The sequence below is a fragment of the Ursus americanus genome, chromosome 2 (assembly GCF_024610735.1).
Source record: "Ursus americanus isolate L20-20 chromosome 2, mUrsAme1.1.p, whole genome shotgun sequence".
Taxonomy (NCBI): domain Eukaryota; kingdom Metazoa; phylum Chordata; class Mammalia; order Carnivora; family Ursidae; genus Ursus; species Ursus americanus.
In genome coordinates this window covers 71,546,252-71,570,853 of record NC_142128.1, presented here as the reverse complement: position 1 = coordinate 71,570,853, position 24,602 = coordinate 71,546,252, and the positions used below count along the sequence as shown (strand labels likewise).

The 24,602-nt window shown below is 36.5% G+C and overlaps 1 protein-coding gene across 1 annotated transcript; it reads right to left on the bottom strand.

Annotated features, from left to right (window-relative positions):
* Nucleotides 1-1,222: 1,222 nt before the first annotated feature.
* On the bottom strand, nt 1,223-24,602 carry ATP6V1G3 (ATPase H+ transporting V1 subunit G3). The gene is made up of 3 exons (XM_045787731.2): nt 24,496-24,602; nt 12,029-12,129; nt 1,223-5,369 (listed from the first exon to the last, which is right to left on the bottom strand). Exons 1-3 carry the CDS (start codon nt 24,575-24,577, stop codon nt 5,196-5,198), a joined length of 357 nt encoding a protein of 118 aa, XP_045643687.1. The 5' UTR covers nt 24,578-24,602; the 3' UTR covers nt 1,223-5,195.

Sequence of the window (24,602 nt, the reverse complement as noted above, 5' to 3'; positions counted from 1 at the left end):
ATACATCTCATTTTAACACTCAACACTGCCTGACTGTCTTATTACAGTTCCCTAGCATAGTCATTGTCTCACTTTCTAAAATGACCATTCACCCCTTCTCTTGTCTTGATAAGTCCCCTAAAATTTCTGTTCATTCTCAGCCAATCATTTCCCTCATTTCATTTATCTTCCATTTCCCTCATTTCATTTATTTTGAGAACACCAGTAAATCAGACAGAAAATTTCTCATCTTCCTATTGCTACGTCTACTTCCCCACTTGTCCGTCAACCCCAGTACCATCTTTTTGTTAATGTAAGTGTCCCTACTTTTATCTAAGCCCTCTTTTACTTGGGATGGGAATCCTATGCCTCTTGCTCTCTCAAGGACTTTGCTTCTGCAATAGTTTTCTTCTATTCTTTATAGAAATATTTTCTTCTCGATAGAACTTCAGTTGGCCTATGAATATACTCTAACATTTCTTATTCCAAGAAAAAAAAAATGTTGGACACATATCTCCCTCAAGTGGCAGCCCCATCTCTCTGATCATTTTCATAGTTTTAAAGTTAACCTATAGCTGATATCTCTCATTTACTCCCCACTCATTTGCTCCTCAAAGTCCTTCTTCACAGATCTGAGTTGAATATTCTCATACCTGTCTGATTTCACTTGAACTCTTGGCAGCCTTCAAGACAGATGTCACCCTCTCTTTTTTTTAAAGCAATAGCTAATGGATGTATCAGTTAGCTATTGCTTCATAACACACCACCCTAAAACTCCATGGCTTAAAATAATTTCTGATTGCTCTTGAGTCTATGGGTCTTCTAGGTGGTTTATATGGTCTTTACTTTCTCACTCATGTGTTTATGGGCCACTGCAGGCAATGGGGCTCTGTTGATCTAGGCTGGATTCTTACATGTTGAGGGTTGACTGATTCTAGAGTGGCCTCATTTGGACATTGCAAAATTGGCAGGTTTTCATACTCTGGTAAACTCTATTCTACTAGTTCTGCTCATCTAGAAAGTAATAGTGTTGAATTACTGGTGTCAATTCTTGACCTTGTGTGTGTTTGTGTGCTAATATAGAGAAAAAAATCAGAAACCTTTTTATTCCTCTACATTTCTGTAAATTGCATGGCTTTGTTTGTTTTCAGGTACAATGGAAAATGAGTAAGAAGTTAATGGAGTCATTTTTCATTTTGCAGGTTCTGATTGTGCCAAGGATCAAAACAAGGACAGAGGAGGATTAAACACATCCTTACTTTATTCCATTTCTGTGTGAAGACCTGTATGAACAGGAAAATTATTTTAGGATAAGTACATGTGCAAAAAAAGTCGACATTTTTTTTGTGACTGAGAAAGCTGTCATAGATAAGTGAGTTGTCTCTGAAATATGTAAAACCTTTTTCATATGTAAATAAAGTAAAACCTGGCAGCTCAGCCATCTGTGAGAGTGTGAGAGCTCTTGAAAAATGACTCATTCAGTTAGGCAAAGATATGAAACCATATCTGAATGCAAAACTATGTGAACTGCAGAGAATCTAGAATGCTGAAGATCAGCACATAATCTTGCCAATATAGTGCGTTGAGTTTTTCCATCCTTTTTGGTTCTTGGGCTGGTCTAATAAATTAACATAGGACAGATTAACGGAAGGAAAACAAATTTAATTACATGCATATATGAGACCTGTAAGAATATGAGACCCAGGGATAGTGGGACAATTGAAGCTTAAATACCATCTTTTTTTTTAAATTCTTTTTTTAAGTAGGCTCCACACACAGTGTGGAGCCCAAGGCAGGGCTTGAACTGTTTATGACCCTGAGATCAAGACCTGAGCTGAGATCAAGAGGTGGATGCTTACCTAACTGAGCCACCCAGGCGCCCCTTAAATGCCATCTTGAACTAAGGCATGAGATAAGGACCTGGGGCTGCAAAAGGAAGAATGGGAGTCACAGGATAAGAAAAAGAGCAGATATTTGGTAATTAGACGTTTGTCCTGCCATACAGATAGAGTATTCAGATACAGAAGTTATCTCTTGATAAAATTCTCTTTCTGGGCTAGGTCCTCTACCCAAATTCTTTTAGGTAGCTTGAGGGAGAGGTAAAAGTTTTTCTTGAGCCTGCTGGGTCTGGATTGCCCTCAGCTCAAAACAGTCCACATGCCATAAGTGGCACACTTTGGGGAGAAGTTCTGAAATGCTTCAAGTGTTTAGAATAGATGTGGGGTCATTAAAAAAATTAACAAATACTACAAAAGTGCATGAGAAAAATACAAGTTGTGAATACTGATTTTTACAAATGGTATGATGTAGTATGCAGAATTGAATATTAAAGGGCCTGTAGAGATCATTTAGTTGAATGCCATTTGGTCTACTAAAACATTAAAAGGAATCTGGGATTTAGATTGAAGAACTTGCCAATGGGACATAGAGAATGTGGGGCACAGCTGGGACCAGTCACACGGCATATTGATCCTCAGTCTTTATCACTGTCTTCTGGCCGTGGTAGCAGCTTCACTGCTGAGAACACTGATTTTAGTGTATTTCTATTGCGTTTAAGCCTAAAAAACCGTCCTATCTCCTGTGTAGGCTCAGGAATGTGTTCCAGATATGTATTCAAGCTTTTCCTATCCAGAAATTGACAATCTTGATGGTTTTCATGAGATAAGATATTTAAGACATTTTTTTTGAGATCAAATATTTAAGGCAAATCACAAGGCTGTGTTTTTTAGAATTATCTTTTCACATGACAATTTTTCAAATGTGCAGTTTTGCTCATTGTTTTACATATTTCACCTCTGTAGATGTAATCAAATTCTCCAAATCTGTGTCGAAATGGATATCCTTCATGGCTGTCCTTATTTTATTTTATCACATTATTTTACTTTATTTCATTATTTATTTTTTTTCACAGTGTGCACCACCCTCCTCCCGGCCATCAACCCTCAGTTTGTTCCCTATAATAAAGAGTCTCTTATGGTTTGCACCTCTCTCTCTCTTTTTCCCTTCCCCTATGTTCATCTGTTTTGTTTCTTAAATTCCACCTGTGAGTGAAATCATATGGTATTTGTCTTTCTCTGATTGACTTATTTCACTTAGCATAATACACTCCAGCTCCCTACATGTGATTGCAAATGGCAAGATTTCATTCTTTTTGATGGCTGAGCTATATCCCATTGTATGTCACCTCTCCTTAAACATTCAGCAGTCAATGGCCATTTGGGCTCATCCCATAATCTGGCTATTGTTGATAATGCTGCTATAAACGTCAGAGTGCATGTACCCCTTCAAATCAGTATTTTTGTCCTCATTTTAGGGAGGCAATTTTACTTGATGCTTTACCTCCTTCCCCCCTCAATATTAAAGGACATTGTTCTTAAGAAAAGTTGTTACCCTTCTGGTCATTAATTAGATCATCAGTTGTCTTTCTGGCAAATAGAGAGATTTAACACAAACTAACCTGTTTGGTTTTCCCTGCTCAAAAAGTTGGGAAGAACAAATGACATTATGTTTTTCTTCTGTTTGCTGAATATCAATATAAAATTGAAAATTTCTCATATTTAAAACTCTGTGGTAAAGTTTTAATTTTGTCTGGAGAGGGAAATCTAAATCTAATTTGGAGTAATCTAAAACAATGACCAATTAGAATAATTTCAGTTTATATTTGGAATTGAATATATGAATAGTTTGGTACCAATTAAAATTTACCAATTAAATTTTGTTTAGAATGGAATTAAAATTTGTCTGCATATAGTACTGGAAAATCAGAGTACTCAGGATTCTTAATGATGTAAATATAGAAACTTTTCATGGAGGTAGCCTTGTAAGTAATGAAGGGTGGGGACACTGGAATCCTTGGCCAGACAGGAAGTCCTCTGTCACTGTTACTCAAGCAACTCCAAGCCATTCCTTAATTTTTATTTCCCATTTTGTAAAACAGGGATGCTGACAACACCCACCACAGTGGGATAGAGATAATGATACATGGAATGTAAAGTGCTTGGTACTTAACAAGAATTTTGCTATTGCTGTTTAGATGGCGGGGCTAACAGCATACTCTCTGTATCCGTTTGGGGGGCTGATATAACCAAGTGCCACACAGACTGGATGGCTTATAAATAATAGAAAATTTATATTTCTTAGTTCTAGAGGCTGGAAGTCTGAGATCAAGGAGCCAGAATGGTCAGGTTCTGGTGAGAACCCTCTTCCACGTTGCTGACTACCAACTTCTCCTATCCTCACAGGATAGAGAGTGAGTGAACTAACTCTCTGGCCTCTTCTTATAGGGGCACGAATTCCAGTCATGGAATGACTGGATTCGCTCCACCCCCATGACTTAATTACCTATGAAAAGGCCCACCTCCAAATACCATGACCCTGGGGATTAGAGTTCAATATATACATTTTGCGGGGGACACAAACACTTAGTTCATAACACACAACACATAACATCCCCTGGGACCTTTTTTGGTTTTTTTGTTTGTTTGTTTTTAAACCTAAACCTCTATGTGAGCAGCTTATTTAATTACCATTCACTTTTTTCTTTTAAAAAATAATAGTTGAAGAGAAGAATATCTGGTTAGTTGAAGGTAGGCAGAAAGGATGGTCACATAACCAATCCATTTCTCTTTCTCTATCATCTCTATCTATCTATCTATCTATCTATCTATCTATCTATCTATCATCTATCTATCTATCATCTATCATTTCTCTCTCTGTGATGTTCTTACTATTCTTTAAACTAGGGGTAGCATCTTACTGGTTTCTTCTTTGATTAATGACTTAAATAAAATCTTTGACATCTGTTCATTTTATACCTGTATGCGATATAAATCTTCCTTTAAAAATGATCTTTTAACAACTAAAACAAAGAAAAAACTTTGTAAATTGCTAAAAAGAAACTTTGTTTTTTAAACCACATACTCACTAAAAAGTGGCCAGGTTCATGTTTTTCTGCCAAGTGTCAAAGAATATGTTACTCTGCATGCTTGGTTTATTTCCACGTTAAATGACAAGTCATGCCTGTTACCAAGAAAGATATAACAACTTTTTGTTTGTTTGCTTTTAAATTCAGTGCTCTTGTGTGAATTATGTCACATTGAAATCTGTAGATGTCTAGTAAATTTAAGATTTACATTTCAAGTTTCTTAGTAGAAACATGAAGCCATAAGCAACGAGGTGGCACGTATATACCATCTATTGAACAGTAGGGCGCACATTTAGTTGGTGGCTCTGTAGTTTACATGGATTTCTGGCTTCACATCACAAACAATGTTCAAAAGCTGTTTCAACACACTTTCCACGTACTCGTTGTAGCTTCCATTCAGTTCTTTTATCTTCCCTTGTGTTTGCTCCTCTATTTCTTCTGAGAGATTACTTTGAGAGCCCATTACCTAACAAAATAAAACAGACAGAATTCACCACACTCTGTATCATATTCAAGTCTAATTGTTTTACTAGTTAAACTCGTTTGGGCCTATTTATTAATGATTGTTCTATGGTGTACACATTATGTATTATTTTTCCAGAACTTTCTCAGAGAATGGATGCAATCACCAATACCATAAGTGGGATGGATAAACGTTCCTAAAGAATGACAGGTAGCCATGCTCCGTTACTCCTACTTTGAGGCTGGGCTCCACACAGTACAAATTGAAGGCACGTTCACAATCATTATTCCATACTCAGAAGTTTTTTCATGTACCACATTTTTCATGTATTTGTAATAGTTTCAATTCAGTCCCTGTATCTTCCCTATGGCTTACTTTTCTGAATTAAAAGTCTGGAAAATAAAGTTGAAAGACGTCATTAAACCCATTTTGCTGGTTTTTAAAGAACAAATAACAGCTTTGTCAATTTTTAAAATATAATTATCTGAACTAATCATTGTTTTTCAGGAAGATAAGCCACAACAGAACATGCCCAGTAAAATACTTTGACATGCACAGGTATCTCTTTTTGGGTAATAGATATAATTTTGAAAATTTTGATATAAATTGAATTTCTTTCAACTTAAGATATATTTGTCCATTTGGTTACATCATATTTTTAGATGCAGTTTAACATATCTTTCTGGTTGCTCTCTCATTGGCAGGGTTTCCCAGTATTCCCCATTATCTCGAAGAGATTTGACCAAAATATAATTTCACCAGGGGAGTTGCCAATTTAAAGGGATTCTGCAGTGAAACCCTTTGCAAAGTTATCCTTTGCTAAGCAGTCAGCTCCTAATTTATCTCCTCTGTAAACTCAGCCCTTCTTAAACAGTATTGTTAAGGCGACACAGCTGGTTTTTGTTTGTTTTTCTCTTCTGTGAGTGTTTACGCACAGAAGTTCAATCCTAGAGACTCCACTCATGATTGACTTCTACTTCAGGGTCCTTAGACTATTCTAAATTCTAGAATCTGAATTATCTTTCTGGGTCCTAAACTTGAACTCAGATGTGATTGAGGTAATCAGTTTCAAGTTCTTTTCTGTTTATACTCCATGCCATAAGGGCTTCCCAGTTCAAAGAAAATCACTTAAGGAAATCTAGCTTCTAAGACATCAAATAACTTTTATAAAATAACATTCTGATAAGTGAGAATACAAGGAGCAGAGACATATGGACTGAATTTCCCTTTCTAGGAGGAAGTTTAAAAATGGAAGAGAACTACTTACCAAAATAATTTTACCAAAATCTTTTTTTCCCTCTAAATCCACTATCTTAAGTGAGATTCTACCAAAAAAAAAAAAAAAAAAGTCTTAAATCCAATGTCTTTATGTTGGAAAATTTATAAAACAAACTATTATAAAATTATCATCTGTTTTTCTTTGGAGCAGTGTTAAAAATAGCTATTATTAGATTAGATTGATGCAACTATCCTGTAGGACTTTGGAAAAGTTCATTTCAACCTTAGGCTCTTTATTTCAGCATTGTCCAGTAGAAACGTAACATGACCCACAAAGCAAGCCATATAAGTAATTTTTTAATAAGATTTTATTTATTTATTTGAGAGAGAAAGCGCGCAAGTAGGGGGAGGAACAGAGGAAGAGAGAGAAGCTCAAGCAGACTCTCTGCTGGGCGCGGAGCCCACCGCAGGGCTCTAGCTCATGACCTGAGCCAAAATCAATCAGTCACTTAACCGACTGAGCCGCCCAGGTGCCCCAACAAGCCATAGAAGTAATTTTAAATTTTATAGTGTCACATTAAAAAGGTAAAAATAGGCAAAATTGATTTTAATAATATATTTTATTTGACCTAATGTATTCTTAATATTATTTTGATGTACAATCAATATAAAAATTATTACGTTGTCTTTCATACTAAGTTCTTGTAATCTGGTATATATTCTATACTTATAGAACATCTTAATGGGGACTAGCTACATTTCTTTTTTTAAATTTAATTTAATTTTATTTAAATTCAATTAATTAACATATAGTGTGTTATTAATTTCAGAGGTAGAGTTCAGTGATTCATCAGTTGTATATAACACCCACTGCTCATTACATCATGTGCCCTTCTTAATGCCCATAACCCAGTTACAATACTCCCCTCCCCCACCCCACCCCACCCCGGCCCACCCCGGCCCATGGACTAGTTACACTTTGAGTGTTCCTTAGCTATATGTGAAGTAGCCACCATTTTTGACAGTGCAGGTCTAATGCACAGATGGCAGTTACCACTATTAGTATTCATGTGCTTTTCTAAGACAATATGATGATTTTCTGAAAGGATTATAGTAGAGATGGTATGTAGCAAGGAACTTAGCACTGAGCAAATAATCAGTAAATGTTAGCGATTGTTGTAAGTTTTCACTGATTGCATTGCTTGTGTTTTTTAATTTTTTAATCCATTTTACACTTTCAGAAACATTGGAATAACCTTAAAAGTAGCCCATAGTCCATGTCTCATCCTGAATAAATATATTATTTTTGAGTATATTTGATGTACAGTAATTTGAATTTCTACAGTGTTTCCCAAACATTACTATACCAGTGACCAACCATATACTGTTTTAATATTTTTATACTTTTTTTTGCTTTATTTTATATTTTAATTCCAGTATAGTTAATGTACAGTGTTATATTAGTTTCAGGTGCATAATACAGTGATTCAACAATTCTATATATTACTCAGTGCTCATTAAGGTAAGTGTACTCTAAACTCCCTTCAGCCACCCACCTCTCCTCTGGTACCATATACTATCTTAAGTGGTCTTCTTCAGGAAGAATTCCGTACCTTTATATATGCAGACAGTGTTGATTTAAGCCATACAGGAGAGTAAAGGAATGAACATAAGCTCCACAAAGGATCAATCGCCTTGTCCATTGATGTATTCTAAGTGTCTCAAACACTGCCTAAAGCATAGTAGATGCTCGGTGCATATTTGCTGAAGTGAATAGAATGATCAGAACTCCAGGAATTACAGAGAACGGATCACCTGCATTCTGTTGCTCTTGTTGGCAGAAGCCAGCTATCCGAATGCTAGGGACATTATATAAATTAGAAGTTGATAATCGTGTGACATGAGGTAGTACACATTTCATCAAAGGGTGCCCTTTAAGGACTTCTCCCTGTTAATTTTCAAAACTTCAATGTTGAGAATGATGCATATAGATTTACAGCTAAATGACTGATGGCATTGGTGAAATCATTCAACATTCAATACGTTTCTTTATAAATTGTTCAAATGTTTCTGTTTAAGAGAAGGCAGAGGGAGGCACCTGGGTGGCTCAGTTGGTTAAGCATCTGACTCTTGGTTTCGGCTCAGGTCATGATCTCCTGAGTTGTGGGTTTGAGCGTCTGCGTCTGCATTGGACTCTGCTCAGCGGGAAATCTACATGGAGATTCTCTTTCTCTCCCTCTCCCCTGTCCCCCCCCCACATTCTCTCTCTCTCAAATAAAATAAAACTTTTTTTTTTAAAAAACAGAGAAAGCAGAGCTTCAGTTTCAGGTCCCACTATCTAAGCACAACACAGTTTTGCATTCTTAATCTATGGTTGTTTCAAGGAAACAAAATGTTTTCATGATATGAATTCAGGAAGAAAGACTAAAGATACAAAAGTCTTCAATATGCCCCAGGCAGCCATTTTCATGTCTTCTGTTTGGATTCACGGCCCATCTAACTTCTACTTGCATTAACAATAGATTTCATGTTTCCACTATTGTTCAGATTTCCTTCTGGCAATGTAATGTCTTCTTTCGTAGAAGAAATTATATCCAGTAGCAATGACAAGCAAGGGATAAATAAATCTTTAATAAAACAATATTTGTTGATAAACAACTCACATTGGGATACCTGCTTCTGTTGATACCTCAGGGGAATTGAAACAACACATACATTAACAAGAGCTAAGACACAACTAAAAAAAGTAACATCAAGGTGTCTCACCCACAGCAGGCAGAAAACTGGCTTCTTGGGTCTCCTCCCAGACCTCCTACTCGCCCTGGGTTAATGATGATGAGATTTAACTGGAATAGCAATATGTCTGACATATGGAGGTCATGCCAAGGAAAGAATATCTTGTGCTAATGGTTTTACAATATGCTTGAAGTAGTGGAGGCCTAAACATGTTGACCTTTCTATGTGAGCTTTTGATCAACTAGCTGGAAAATTGGCTTAGAGCTCTAATTATGAGAGCAGTGAGGAGTTTTAATTATTTTCCAAAGCAGAGAACAAATATCCTGAACCAGATTTATATCTTATGAGATCCTTCTGGAGAAATAATATTTCAAGAGATTTAACCCAACTACTTTCTAAAATTACAGTCAGTCTTGTTATTACTTAAAATAGAAATAAGTACATCAGAAATATTCTGCAATAATAATAAATGCTGGTTGGTCTTAAGGATGACTACTTTCTCAGGTCCTAATATGTCATGGGTCACGACAGGACTCAACAGGAAAGACAGAGGCCCAGAAGAAATGTTAGTTACCCCTTCTTTCAGTGAATATTTATTGAGTGCTTACTATGGAACAGACATTATTCCATCGCTGGGGAAAGTAACAGAGAACAAAACACAGAACCTGCCGTTTTGGTGTTATAGTTCAGAAGGAAAGATAGACAGTAAGTAAAAAATGTCAATATATAATGTATCTAGTAGTGATACATGACATGGCTATAATGGGGAATTACTTTTTTTAAAAAAAGATTTTATTTATTTATTTGTCAGAGAGAGAGAGAGAGAGAACAAGCAGGGAGAGCAGCAGGCAGAGGGAGAAGCAGGCTCCCCACTGAGCAGGGAGCTCGACGTAGGACTCGATCCCAGGACCCTGGGATCATGACCTGAGCCAAAGACAGATGCTTAACTGACTGAGCCACCCAGGTGTCCCAGGAATTGCTTTCTTTTTTAAATGAAAGACACAATTTTAAATAAGGTGATCAGAAAGAAGTGTTAATAAATGAACAGAGGTCAAAGAAGGATGAAAATGTCCAAAAGAAGATGATTGCAGGGAGCAAATATAGCCTGTGCAAAGGTGTGGCGGGCAGTGGTGTGTTCAGTGTGAGGAAGAATGGGTGGCAGATACGGCTGGAATGGAACAAGTAGAGACAAAGGCTGCAAATGAGCACAGCAGATGTGGTTGCACATTGCTGAAAAGTGTTCTCCTATTTCCTTACGGTTTCCTTTCCAGTTGGCTGGCTTCTTTCAATAAATTTTTCATCAGAATATAAAGAAATGCTTTTCCCTACACTAGCATTTAAAAAATATCTGCGGTTCACAGTAAAAAGGAAGTGCATGACATTTTCAGAACTGACAGGTTAGAGAGCTAGCCAAGGGCCAGTCCTGGAGGGCTGTATACACATGTATAGACTTCGGATTTTATGATGCCTTTTAAAAATATTGTTAAGAAGAATTTATTTTAGCTGAATGGTCCACTTTATTCAAAGAAGGACTTTTTATGTTAAGAAAGAGCCCATTGGGGGTGCCTGAGTGGCTCAGTCTGTTAAGCATCGGCCTTCAGCTCAGGTCATGATCCCAGGGTCCTGGGATCGAGCCCCACATGGGCTCCCTGCTCAGCGGGGAGTCTGCTTCTCCTTCTCCCTGTGCCCCTCCCCTTGCTCACGCTCTCTCTCTCTGTCAAATAAATAAATAAATCTCAAAAAAAGAAAAGAAAAGAAAAGAAAATTAAGAAAAAAGAAAGAGCCCACTGGAAAAGTTTTCCTACATGGGATTCAATTTACCGGTTCCTCCACAAGCCCCATATCCTCTCCCACTAAAATAGAAGTTCCGAATAAGGGGATTTCCAAAGTGCTTGTAGTTCATCTCTCAGTGTCAGCCTTTATGTATGTTTCTACTGAGTGGGAAAAAAACCAAAAAACCAACATATCATATAAACTTTAGTTTGTAACATATGGATTTTGATAATTTTTTTAGTCCATGTTGCAACACAGAAGGGAGGATGTTGGTTCTGAAAATTTCATATACTTTTTTTTTTTTTTTACTGTAAACTCTAGATATTTTTAAAATGCTAGTGGAGGAAAAACCCTTTTAAAAATATTTTCATGAAAGATTTGTTGAGTGAAGCCAGACAGTTGAAAAAAAATAATAAAAAAAATACCAGAAGACTTTTCAGTAATATGCAACAATATCTTCCTTGGTCATTTGTAAATCTTGATTTCACCAAAGAAGATTTGGCTTAACAAACTCATTCTGTAATGGTGTGTAACATTTTTATTGATTGTAGTCATGAACGTTGATAGACAAAAAAATATGTTTTCTGAAGTGTTTTTCTAAATAAAATGTGTTAGTAATCTGTGGTAGGAATAATGCTTCAACCAGGCCCTTCAATTTGAATATTTGAAAATATGATTTGTAATGGGTACCGTATATTAGATATTAGCTATTGATTGACACTTTCTAAAGCAAATCAAAAAGCCTTGAAAGTGAAAATGTGAAGTCAGTAATTCCAGAATGCGTAAGATTTAGTTTGATGTTCAGGCTTAGTTGAACTGCATCTGGTCAATTCAGTGTATTTTTCTCCCTTGATATTCTGCACTATACCTTTTGAATATTAATATATTGTAATCTATGCTGCATTAAAAGAAGTTGTGCTTACTTTCTTGCTTACCTTAGATTGTTTCAGTCTAAACTCCTTATCTCTCTGCATTCTGTACTGGTCAATTTCTGCCATTGCTTCTTCTTTAGCTTGCTTCAATCGCTTCTCTTTTCCTGAATATTAACAGTGGCATAGAAGGAATGATTTTTTAAAAAAAAATACACATGGAACTTCAAATTTGATTTCTAAAAAAAAAAAATAGGTGAGGTCTACATTATTTTCTTGATAAATTTTCCTAAAACGGCAAACTTCATTTAAAAACAATATTGAAAAATACCTTATTTTTTCAATTGGATTTTTCAGAACATGGGAATGACAACTTTCTTTCACACTTACATGTTTAAATAAAATATCTGCCCGTTTACTCACAGCAGTAACAGCCAGAGAACAGATTTTAGCTGTCACTTATTCGAAAAGACATTATTTGGTCAGAATTTCTGTCCTGATTTGCCGCCAGGAATCCTTCAGTCCGCACCAACTGGGTCCCATTTAACACTGGCAGATCTCCAAAGGCACTACAAACAGGCAACTCAGACTCTATCAAAACTGACTCACAATTTTCTAAAGCATTTTATTGGAATTTTTTTTCTTAGCATTTGTTGACTCTAGAATGTCTGATTAAGCCCCACAGCACATCAAAGTAGGTATTTTTTTGTAGTAGCTTTCTCTGAGGGGGACTTGAAAGTGGCCGTAAAACCAATTGTTTTTAATGGTCAGGAGATTTAGTTAAATAGCTCTCTTTTCTTTTCTTAAGAGCAAAGGTGTAAGCCTTAAGCCGGCAGACAGCGATGTAGATGAAAGTTTCAGACAAATACAATGCTGAGGGGGTCATTAACCAAGCACATGACTTTTTTTGACAACCAGAGTAAATTTGGGGGCTTATAGACTAATATTAATTGCTGCTCTGCCCCCCCCCCACCTTCAGGGGGTTAGGTCCTAATGCTTTCTGATCATTAAAACTTGAAAGAAACTCTGAACTGTATTATAATTTTTTTATCTGAATCTATTGTCCTTTAATTTCAGTTAAATACCTTCATTCTTTTGCTTATTTGACATTCTCTGATAGTGTCTCAAGCTTTTGTTTATAATTTTTGTTAACTGTTTGCTATAGTGTGTAGACTTTGAAATAAATAAGTGAATTCTCACTAAGCAGCTAAAGTAAAATCTTAACATAAACTTCTGTCATCCATGTACATGTTTTTATATGCCTTTATTTTTGTGTATCTTTGTAACATTCGAGTGTAAATGGTTTCTAAATTTCTCTCCCTGCTAGGCATGAGTTGCTTTTCTAGTGGCTATATATATATGTTCCTTTTATTCTATAAAGATAGATCCACTGAGTTATAAATAGACACGTGTCTCTTTTAATGCCTATTGTCCTTGAAGAGGACCAAGTAAGCCTCATTCAGACCAGATAGTTAGCTTTGTCTTTACTTCCTATAAATCCAAGATGTGGTGAAAAATAGTGCTCTTCTGATGCTTGAGGCTTAATGGAACATTAACAATGCTTACCTCTTTCCTGCTTAATGAATGCTCATTACCATTTTGTATATACAGATGCTTTCATTCTCCACATTTCTAACCATTTTGTGGCAACCAAACGCATACTATTCGCAGAGCAGATACACAATATGTTAGGAGGGGAAACTCCTCCTTGATCCCCAGCTCTCTTTCTTATCACTGCTTGTCATTCACATTAAGACATTAATATATTTAAAGTGTATTAACATTTTCTTAGTAATAATGGGTTGTAAGATAATCACTTTATAAAATAAATTACATGAAATATCACTACTCTCCATGTTAATTACATAATATGTAAAAATACTGGTTTTAAAGTCACAATTCTCATATGAAAATAATAATAATAATTATAGGAAAACCTCTGTGTGCTCTATCCCTGAGCAGAATCCAGTGCTCTACTTAAAAGGTTGTATATTAGCTCCATCACACAGTGACTGGCTCCAAGTGTCTGTGATTCCCCCGTCATGGCACCAGTCACCTGCTGGTTCTCATTCAATTAAAGAGAAGAGCCACAGGGAAATCGCTGCTGGCACAACCATTTTCTGGACAGACTCAGCAGCTGCCGCTGTGTGAAAGTCTGCATATGCTACACCTGATTTAATCCAGTGGAAGAAACCAGAGCCTAAAGCCCACTGTTTCACTCGAGGTGAAGCAAAGTGCATGCATCCAATCAACTCATATTAACCTCTAGCTTGCTTCTCTGTCTCTATGAAGATTTCCAAATTTTAGTATTATACCTCTTTCTTCTTAAGCCTTAAAAACATGGCTGCTGTGACCCAAGCAGCGTTTAGGTTTATATTCTTATTTCTCAATACTTTCTGTATCAAACATAGGGGCGACCATATGGGACAGCCCAGATTTTAAATATGACAGCAAATGTTTGGTCCCCAAATTCCTATGCTTCTGAGGCCAAATGTTCTAATGTTTGGTTTAGAAAATGTGGTTATCTTACGCATCGTGATTTTAACTACTACTAAAGCAGGAGCTTCAGAGCAGTGCAGGAAAGGATGGTTTTGATTTGTCCATCCATTATTCATTCAATGTTTATTGAACACCTACTATACATTCTGCATAGGGCTACAAACAGAGGGTAGAGAAATGCATATGATATGGTCCTTGCCTCCTGCTGGCATAAATACAGTGTAATTTGGAAATGTGTACATGATGCCCGGCTTCCAAGAGGAAAATATAAAACACATAAAATTGTGAAGAATACATGTAATCAATTATGAAAACAATGGAACGTATATTTTGGTTCTGTTTCTTCCATGGCAGTTAAAAACCACAAATTTATGGAAATTAGCATTATTTAAATTCTAGACAATCTTTGCTTGCCATTCATCCCAATAAACATGTTATGTCTTATGTTATTAAGGTAAGTCAAAAATATAAACAACTGAACTCAGAAATGTAGAGTGCGGGTCAGAGGAGGCTGCCACAGGAGGCCAGGGAAGAACTTCTGAGGAGGGAATGATTGAGCTAAATGGACTTTTTAGGCAGGACAGCAATGGGGACAAATAGTCCATTTTGGAGATTAGAATAAAGTACGGTGACCCTTTCTAAGATACTTTTAGACATTCTTTGCAAACAGCTGCACCTTAATAACCCATTCATTTTTAGACATGCGGCTTGTCATACAAGCATGTCTTACATTCAGCATGCCCTTATGGAGATATTTTACAGGAAATTTTGTGTGAAGGAAAAAGAGGGAAAGATGTTTGATTTCCAGAGGATTTGTGGGAAAAGAATGAAAAGATCAATTTGGGCAGGTTAAAACTAAACTCTATGTGGAAGTGGGGAGGGTGGTCAATGGTCAAGGATGAACTCTTCTTGGCTTTGTGGTTAGGAGACACCAAGTGAATTGACCCAAATACAAATAAGCCCTTGAGACACAGAGAACCCTATTCTGTTGACTGGATTGTTAAATTGGTTCTGGAATCTTTTTGTGATGAGGAAGATGGGATTTCACTTATCATTGCAGAAGAGAATTGAAATTATACACTAAGCACAACTAAAATGAGATATTAGAAGCCTTGTAACCTTGAACAAGTTAGTGTGTCTGAGCCTGAGTTTTCTCATCTATAAAACAGATTTAATAATCTACTGTAATGAATCATTATATGTGTTAGGAAAAAATATAAATAAAATGCTTGACAAAGAACAGCTATTTGATTATTTTTTTATCATTATTGGGAAAATAAGCCCAATTTCTGGGGACCTTTTTTTAGGAACAAAGACAATGAATACAATATGCATTTGAGGAACAGTTCTCAGGCTGTCACTAGAAAAGCCTCTGTAGGCTTCCCTGAGGACGTCCAAGTGGAAGTATTGAAGGCATCTGGACAGACAAGTTTGGATCCAGAAGCAAGTTTTGAAATGGAGACAAAGATCTGCATGTCTGTCATCTGGGTTTGTGTAGGTGCTTTTCATAGCAATGGGGTTTGGACTGAAACCAAGGGAGTGTGTATAGACTGAAGAGAAAAGAGAGCTAAGGTCTCAGTTTGGGAGGATGTCAACTTTCAAGAGATGAGAAAAGGAAGAGGACCCTCAGGAGAAGCCTGAGAGTTAGTGGTCAGAGAAGTAGGGGAAACCAAAGAACATTCAAGAAGGATGTGGCCAACAGTGTCAAATGCTACAGAGAATGGAAAAAAGAGACATTTAAACAACCAATGTTATCGAATATCCTCTACGTGCCACATGCTGTTTCTAGATCTATAAATACAGCAGTGAAAACCATAAACAGACAAACTTTCGATTCTCATGGAACTTGTATTCTGAACACATTAAGGGGAGATAGAAAACAGGTAGTGTATGATATGATAGAGATAATAAGTACCAAGAAGAAGAAAGAAGGAGCCTAAGGGATAGAGAGACGGTGGGTGTTAATTTAGGTAAGTAGTGTCTTTTGGATGAAGTGGTATATGAGCACAGACCTGAAGGATTAAGACAATTAACCATGCAAATATCTAAAGGGGAAGAGCATTCCAAGTAGAGGCAACAGCTAATGCAAATACCCTGGGTATATGACATGCTCAAGAAACAGCAAAAATGCTGTCATGGCTGGAACAAAGCAAACGAGATGATTGAATGTTAGGAAATGATATCAGAGAGGTAGCGTTGGGACCGGGTCACATAGACCTCCTGGGCCATGATACAGCTTTTGTTTCTTGAGATGCTAAAGTCATGAAGGGTTTTTAGTGAAGGTGTGGCATAACACTATAATTTAAAAGGATTTCTTTGACTGGTGTGGTGAGAATAGATTGTAGGTGCAAGGGAAAAATAGGAAGACCAGTTTGAAATCTGCAATAGCTCAGATAAATGTTAATGATTGCTGGAAATAGTAAAGTAGCAGAGGAGTTGGTAAGAAGTTATATATACTTTGAAGGCAGAGTTGAAGGATAAGCATGATAGACAGCGATAAGCAATGGTGCCTCCAACATTTTATTTTGGGAGTAGAGTTAAGAATACAGTTTAACTGAGATGCTTATTAAACATCTAGTGGCAATGGTGAGAAGGCTGATGTTTACATGAATTTGGAGATTGAGAAAACGGTGAGGGCTGGAAATATCAGGTTAGGAATCATCGTTCGTGCAGCTGGTGCCCATGGGATTAGATGGGATCACATATGAAGTATCTCCAGACATAGAAGAAAACAGATCCCAACTGGGAGCCCAACTTTAGAGACTGGAAAGATGACAGAAAGCCAACCATGAAAGTGGTGTCCCAAAGTCAAAGGAAGGAAGAACTTCAAAGATAAAAGAGGGATTCAGTTGTGACTGAGATATTTAATTAATAAAAGGGTTAGCAATGTTTGTGGTCTTGGCAAAGGGAGCTTTGGTGGGGTTGTAGGGACAAAAAGTCTGATTAAAGAGGTATTATGCTAAGTGAAATCAGTCAGATTGAGAAAGACAAATACCATTTGATTTCACTCATATTTGGAATCTAAGAAAACATACAAATGAATAAATGACAAAAAACAGAATTAGACCTACAAGTACAGAGAACAAAATGATGGTTTCCAAAGTGGGGTTGGGGGTAGATAAGCAAAATGGGTGAAGAGGATTGGGAGATCCAGGCTTCCAGTGATGGAATGAATATGTCACAAGAATAAAAGGCACAGCATAAAGAATCTAGTCAATGATATTGTAATAGCACTGTGTGGTGACAGATAGCAGCTATACTTGTGGTGGGCACAGCATAACGTACAGAGAAGTTGAATCACTATATCGTACACCTGAAACTAATGTAACATTGTATGTTAACTACACGCGAACAAAAAAAATTTTAATGAAAAAAAGTGGGTTCAGGAGAAAATGGAATAAAAAATGTAAACACAGGGAATACAGGCAACTTCTGTGAGAAGTTTTCACTTACAAGGGGGAACTAAGAAGATATGGGATCAAGATAGTCAAGTGGATTTGACAATTAAGACATGTTGTGAGTTGAACTGTGTCCTTCAAAAGGATATGTTTAAATCCTTACCCCTGGGACCTGTGAATATGACCTTATTTGGAAATAAAGTGTTTGCAGATGTAATCAAGTTAAGGTGAGGTCACACTGATTTAAGATGGGGCTTATAGCTGATGGCTGGTGTCCTTATAGGAGAGCGAGATTTGAACATAGAGACATAGAGGCACAGAGAAGACACATAAGGAAGAAGGTCCGTAATTACAGAGGCAAAGATTAGAATGATGCAGCTGCAAACCAAGGAAGGCCAAGACCTGCTGGCAGTCACCAGAAGCTAGGACGGCAGCGTGAGACAGCTGCCCCCTTAGTGCCTCCACACGGGACCAACCCTGCCCTCACCTTGTGTGTGGACTTCTGACCTCCACAACTCTGAGATAATACACTCCTATTGTTTTAAGCTATCCTGTATGTGGTCATTGTTACAGAAGCCTTGGAAACCAATATAGAGGCTCGGTGAGAAACAGACAACAATGTCAACTGAGCACTGGAAGCCAAGCCAGATACCTGAGTGTAGTAGGAAGAGTAGGTATCCAAATGAATGAGCCACCTGACAAAAAAATATGCATAAACAGGACAGAGGCTACCTTGACTTGGTAGGGAAACAAAGAGTACTTGGGGAATGTTTGGAGATTTCTATCTGTGACTAATAATCATTTTGATTCTGTTATAGCATGCAGAAGAGAAACAACAGCTTTTCTGGGCTTTTGGGGATTATTAATATTATGATAAAACCAACATGGTTCAAAGAATGTTATTATTTTGTTCACCTGCTACAGGCATTGGAAAAAGTAATGTCACCAGAAAGACTTTTGGTGCCTGTGATTGTTCCAGAGTTTCTCTGCTGAACCTAATCTCTCATTTCATATCTTTGCTTTCTTGGTGTTTCCTTTGCTATTCTTTGTACTTGTATTTTCCTTATTTAAAAAAAAAATCATACATAGTTTGTGTAGATCTGGATTGGATATAATCAAATGCTCTTACTAGATGAAAATGTTCTGTGGCTATTATTTTCATATGACCCACTTGAAGAAATGAAAGTCCAATATACTTACAAATACCCCATTAGTCTGTGGCCTGTAAAGAAAGAGAAAAAATTTACAGGCCTACAAAACACACAGAGACAGGGCCATGAAATTCTAATACAACAACTTTTATTTTATTAGTTTATTAAAACTCATGTCTTCATGAACCAAAGCATTCATATGCATAGAGAAGAATTTATTAAATCAAATCAAGGTGCTTGTTTAAATAATTTGGAATATCTACATATTTGGAAACAAATAGGCAATTACCAGATTTAAAAAATATTGTTGGCTGGCATCCTATAGACCCACAAAACTGAATCTGCATTTCAGTATTAGCTGATACATTATCAGAGTAGATAGTCAAAATATTGTCTTAAGAATTTATTTTGCACTTGTGTATAATTTGATGAGGTCCTCCTAGAAAACTGTGCTTAAGAGATCAGTGGGACTCTATTATTTTGCTGTACTTTTCAACAGAATTCTTTTTATTAAGTAGTGGAAGAATATTCATAGCTAACATTTATTGAGCACCTGCTATGTGCCAAGTGGTGTTTTAAGGCCTTTAGAAGCATTAACTCAGTGAATTATGACAACTTCATGAGGTGGATACCGTTATCTCCATTTTGAAGCTAAGGAAACTGAGTCACAGTGAGGTCAGAAGGTAACCTAGCCAATTCACCCACCGAGTAGGAGGCAAAAGCTGGATTTGCGACCAGGCATAGCAGCTCCAGGAAGCAAGCACTGGTCGTTTTCTATCTTGGTAGAAAGTTCTGGGTACGTCCTTCACTTTTATTAAGATTGTCTATTGCTTTTAGAACATTTTAAATATACCTGCTTGTTCAGTGTTTCTCATATTCAGATTTGAATATTTACATTGTTTATCACACCTTTTGATCTACATCCCATCATGCAAGTTGTAATTTTGACTTAGACACAGATGCTATTTTCGGCAGCTGCCAAAGTAGACAGATAGAGTGTTTATTTGTGAGAAAGGCTATGGTTCGCCTTTGGAAATAATTCGTTCTTTATGTGATGTGGAGTCACGTGCGTTTGAGCATCTCAAAAGAGCTGCAGAGTTTTCCAAGCTTGCAATGGGTGCAAATGGAATAAATACTGATCTCATAAAAAAAGTCATAACTACAAGTAAAAATGTCATATATTTCAGAGAAATACACGTCTCTGTTCCTCCTATTGATGATGGTATCTTGAATTTCTAATCTAATTCTGATGGGAGTTATTCAATTCCCCATGCCTGGAGCTGCAGGGCAGGTCTGATGTTCTTCTGTAAAAATGTAACATGTCTTGGACCAACACACTCACTTTTGTGTTTTGATTGATGAACAAGTTTTAAGGCAAAAGGCGTTAACTTCAAATAAGGTAATTTAAAATAGTGCGAACCTACTGTGATTCCATCTAAATTTAACTTAACAACAAGGCTATTTTGCAAAAAAAAAAAAAAGAATTTGTCTTAGCTAATAAACATAATTGGGGCACCTGGGTGGCTCAGTCGGTTAAGTGTCTGCCTTCAGCTCAGGTCATGATACCAGGGTCCTGGGATCGAGTCCCACATAGGGCTCCCTGCTTCTCTTTCTCTCTCTTCCTCTGCCCTCTTCCTCCCTGCTTGTTCTCTCTCTCTCTCTTCCTCAAATAAATAAAATCTTTTAAAAAACCTAATAAATATAATTTAACTTGTAATCGGTGAAGAGAGGCAGATATCTGAGTTTTACCAGCCATCTACTAGAAGCAGTCCAAGTCTCCCTCATTACAGGAAAAGCTGACCCAGAACTGGAGGCAGTTGTAAAAAGAAATGAAACTGGTTTGTCCTGCTCTTTTATTTCATTCCTTTACTTTTATGACTTATAATAATATACAAGTATACATATTATGTAAGTTAAAAATAAAAATCATTTCTTTGATTGCACTCTATCTTAGGTATAGTTTTCTGATTCTAAACATCATGGCCATATATATAACCTGATATTTATGTATATCATATATATCTCCTATTTCTATTTAAAAAAAGAAGAGTAACACTCAGAGATGCTAAATGACTTATACACAGAAACAAGAAAAAGCCAATGGTTTTTCTACTCTGTTGCTTCACATTCCAACTTTCCGAGTCTGTTCAGAATCTGCCCCCACCCCACCTCAGCCACAAAGTTCCCTTGTAGCTGGTGTCTTGAGAGTAGGGACCTATATATTTCATTTCCACAGACCCAACAGCCTTCAGGAGAATTCCTGATATATGAGGTCTATAAACCCTTATCTATATCCCTTAAGGCAAAACATTTATACCCTATATTGTATTATGTAACAACTTCACTGAGATCTGAGGCAGTCCTCTTTAATGGAATATATTAATATTTTTGCAGCATAATATATAAATATACCACCTTATTATTTTTCTAAAATGATTAACGTGAATTGCTGGTTTCTCCCCCCCACCCCCGTCCTTCCCTCTCTCCCTCTCCCTTTCTTTCTCTTTCTTTCTTTTAGGTATATATTCAGGAGTCCCCTCTAGCAGAGACTCTATGTGCAAATTTCTGAGATGCTTTCAAATAAATGAATTTAAGAAAGAGAAAGTGATCATAGACTTCCCATGATGGTGTTCACTATTGTGATTTATTGGTTCTCATTTGAAATGGTTCTGCCTTCATATGTCAGATTTTCAAATGAATCTCTTTATGGGAAAAAAAAGGTGAAATATGTGGGTTTATAAAAATGACGGTTATCTGTACCTCTCATGTCATTATTCCTTTCTCCTTTTTGTGCTCCTTTATGCATTTATCTCACTAGAAATTTTAAAGAAAGAGTCTAGGTCTACTCCTTAGTGTCTATACCAAAGCGGCTTGGAAAGAGAGGGCACTCAATAAATACTTACTAAATTAAATTAATTAATAAATTACAAAACTAGTGAAATGAGAGAAGTTACAAAATACCAGGCAAAAAAGGTAGTATTTTATTTCACTATAGAATGCTTAAGAAGTAAGTATGATGGGTACAATAATTGAAGTTGTAACCACAAACTGCTACCTGCTGATAGCAATGTAAGAAAATGGCTTCTATCTGGTGAAAACTGTCCTCAAAGCCTATGTTTTCTGAGGCGAGGAGGACAGACTGACATTCTCTGTAAAAGTGAGGGTAGAGGTTGGTTGTGGAAATAACATTTGGAAAAATATTTTCTGAAATGTTTTTAAGGCCTGGGTATTTACTATTACTGGTTGAATATTTGCTTGAATATTTATGACTGAAGACCCAAGGGAAAAAGTACACAATTACTTTAAGTTACCGGCAAATAAAATGAACGTTTTGTATAAAAATAAGACAATACATATTTTCCAATCCTGACTTCTGAAGAAACATTGTCCAAGGAAAGCACATTCACTAGTGGAAAGGAAAACAAGTTTATATATATATGTGATCTATATGTATATGTATATGTATATGTATATGTATATGTATATCTATATGTATATCTATATCTATATCTATATCTATATCCATTATGTATTTATGATACATAGATACAGATATGTGATATATATAGCTTATATATATATATATTTATGTACATCACATAATTTATATTTCTATTAAAAAAAGAAGAGAAAACTCAGAGATGTTAAATGACTTATACATAGAAACATAAATCTCAGCCTAGATAGTTTCGAGTGGTCTTCTCCTCCAAACAACTTGCATGATTCGCAAAGCCTTTCTTCTCTAATAGCTTTGAGAAAAGACACAGTTGGTAAAAGATCATCTGGATCATACAATAGTATTGATTAATGTGCCCAATATCGCCATTTTGCTTCTTCCTTAATAAGGAAGAAAAGGTAACGTAATTAAAATGTCTTAAAATAAGTTGATCTTCTGTTCTGGAAGTTTTATATGTGGTTAAAGAAATTTGAATAAAAGATAAGGAAGTTTTCTACACTGCTTCAACCAGCAGGTCCAAGACTGCTTTGTTTTCTATCAAATTACTCTGCATTCATACCATTTTGCAGTCATTTGCATGGTTTATGGTAGAAAAAGAAATAGAGAAGTAGGTAGAGTTTGCCTTAATTTCTTCTCCTTCCTTTTCTCTTCTAGCTCTTTCCACATGGAGTCTTCCTCTTGCTGTTGCTGGTGCCTACACTGCTGACTGCTCAGGAAATCAACTTAGCAAAGAAAAATGATTTACCTGTGGTCAAAAACCCAGTGGATTGAGTACTGCCTCACTCCTGGCTTCCTCTCTTGCTAATATTAAAATGTATTGTTCCCACATCTCATTCAATCCATTTCACCAAACTTTTGTCACTACCTACTCTATTTCCATCACTATATTCAACCACAGAGTCATATAAGCAACATTTTTAAAACATGGTCCCTATCTTGTTGAACTTTGAATCGAATTGCAGATGCAAGACATATAATTAGGAAGAAGGTAAATAACACAAATTATTATAGATTAAGTAATGATGTGATATGAAATGAGATAGTGGAGAAAATATAGGTCTTGGCCCAGGGAACCTGAATTTGAGTTGTTGATCTACAATATGTTAGTTTATTCATAATAAAAATTATGTAAATTTTGTATAGTACAAAGTAAGATCTTTGCTTGGGGATCAGACTCCTTCCAAATCTTGTTTATACCCTTTACCCTCTGTGTGACCTTGGGCAAGCTGCATAATTTACATAAGCATCACCTTTCATCTTTGCAGTAAGAGTTGGTGTGGGGAGTAAATAAGGTAAGAATTAAATGTGGTGCCTGCATGGTGTTTTCTATTTTTAAAATATGACCTTTGGCAAATAATGAACTTCAGTTTCTATGTACATAAAGTGGAAATAATAGTAACATCTCATTCATATAGTTGTGGTGAATATCAAAGGGAGTGGGAAGGGGGTTGACATTTATTGAGAACATTCTGTGCTAATATATAGATACATGACTAAATAAAAAAGTTAGAAAATGAGAATAAAATATTAGAAATTAAAAGCCATTAAAAGAGGGATGAGAATGAGCTATTGACTGTTAATTATCACAATTTTACAGAAACAGAAACTGATGTGTATGGAGGGTAAGTAATTTGCTCAAGTTCTCTCAGTAGTAAGTAGATTCATTCTGGAAGTTGTCTATCTCTTAATCATTTCACAATATTGAGAAACTGAGGAGTGGCAACGTTAAGGAAGTTGCAGAGACAAGGCTTAAGGTCATGTCTCCCTGTAACTTCAATGTCCATCATCATTTCATTTAGCACATGACCTCTCCAAAGGCTCTGAGTTAGAGGATTTCATCCCCACTATGGTCATAGGGATATATGACTGGGTAGTTTCAATGAATTGGCCAAAGTTTTCTGAGAGAGTATGGTGGAGCCAGTTTGAACCAGAGTCTGCCTGCCCCTAAAGGTCCAAGCTCATTTCACTGCACCCCCCTGATCCATTTTGTGACAAATCCCTCATAGGTCAGACAGAATGGAGACTTACTCTTCTTGGCTTCCTCTAGCTTGTCCTTGGCCCTTTTTTCTGCCTGGAGGAGCTGGTGGATCCCCTGAGACTGGCTGGTCATGGCAGCCTGCTTCGAGTTAGGTGGC

Bases quoted from the DNA above. Each gene is read 5' to 3' on its own strand.
- ATP6V1G3 (XM_045787731.2), bottom strand. From the start codon at position 24,577: ATGACCAGCCAGTCTCAGGGGATCCACCAGCTCCTCCAGGCAGAAAAA. The intron at 12,130-24,495 runs GTAAGTCTCCAT...GTTAATATTCAG, and splicing joins GCTAGAGGAAGCCAAGAAGA to GAAAAGAGAAGCGATTGAAG. The intron at 5,370-12,028 runs GTAAGCAAGAAA...TTATTTTGTTAG, and splicing joins TTAGACTGAAACAATCTAAG to GTAATGGGCTCTCAAAGTAA.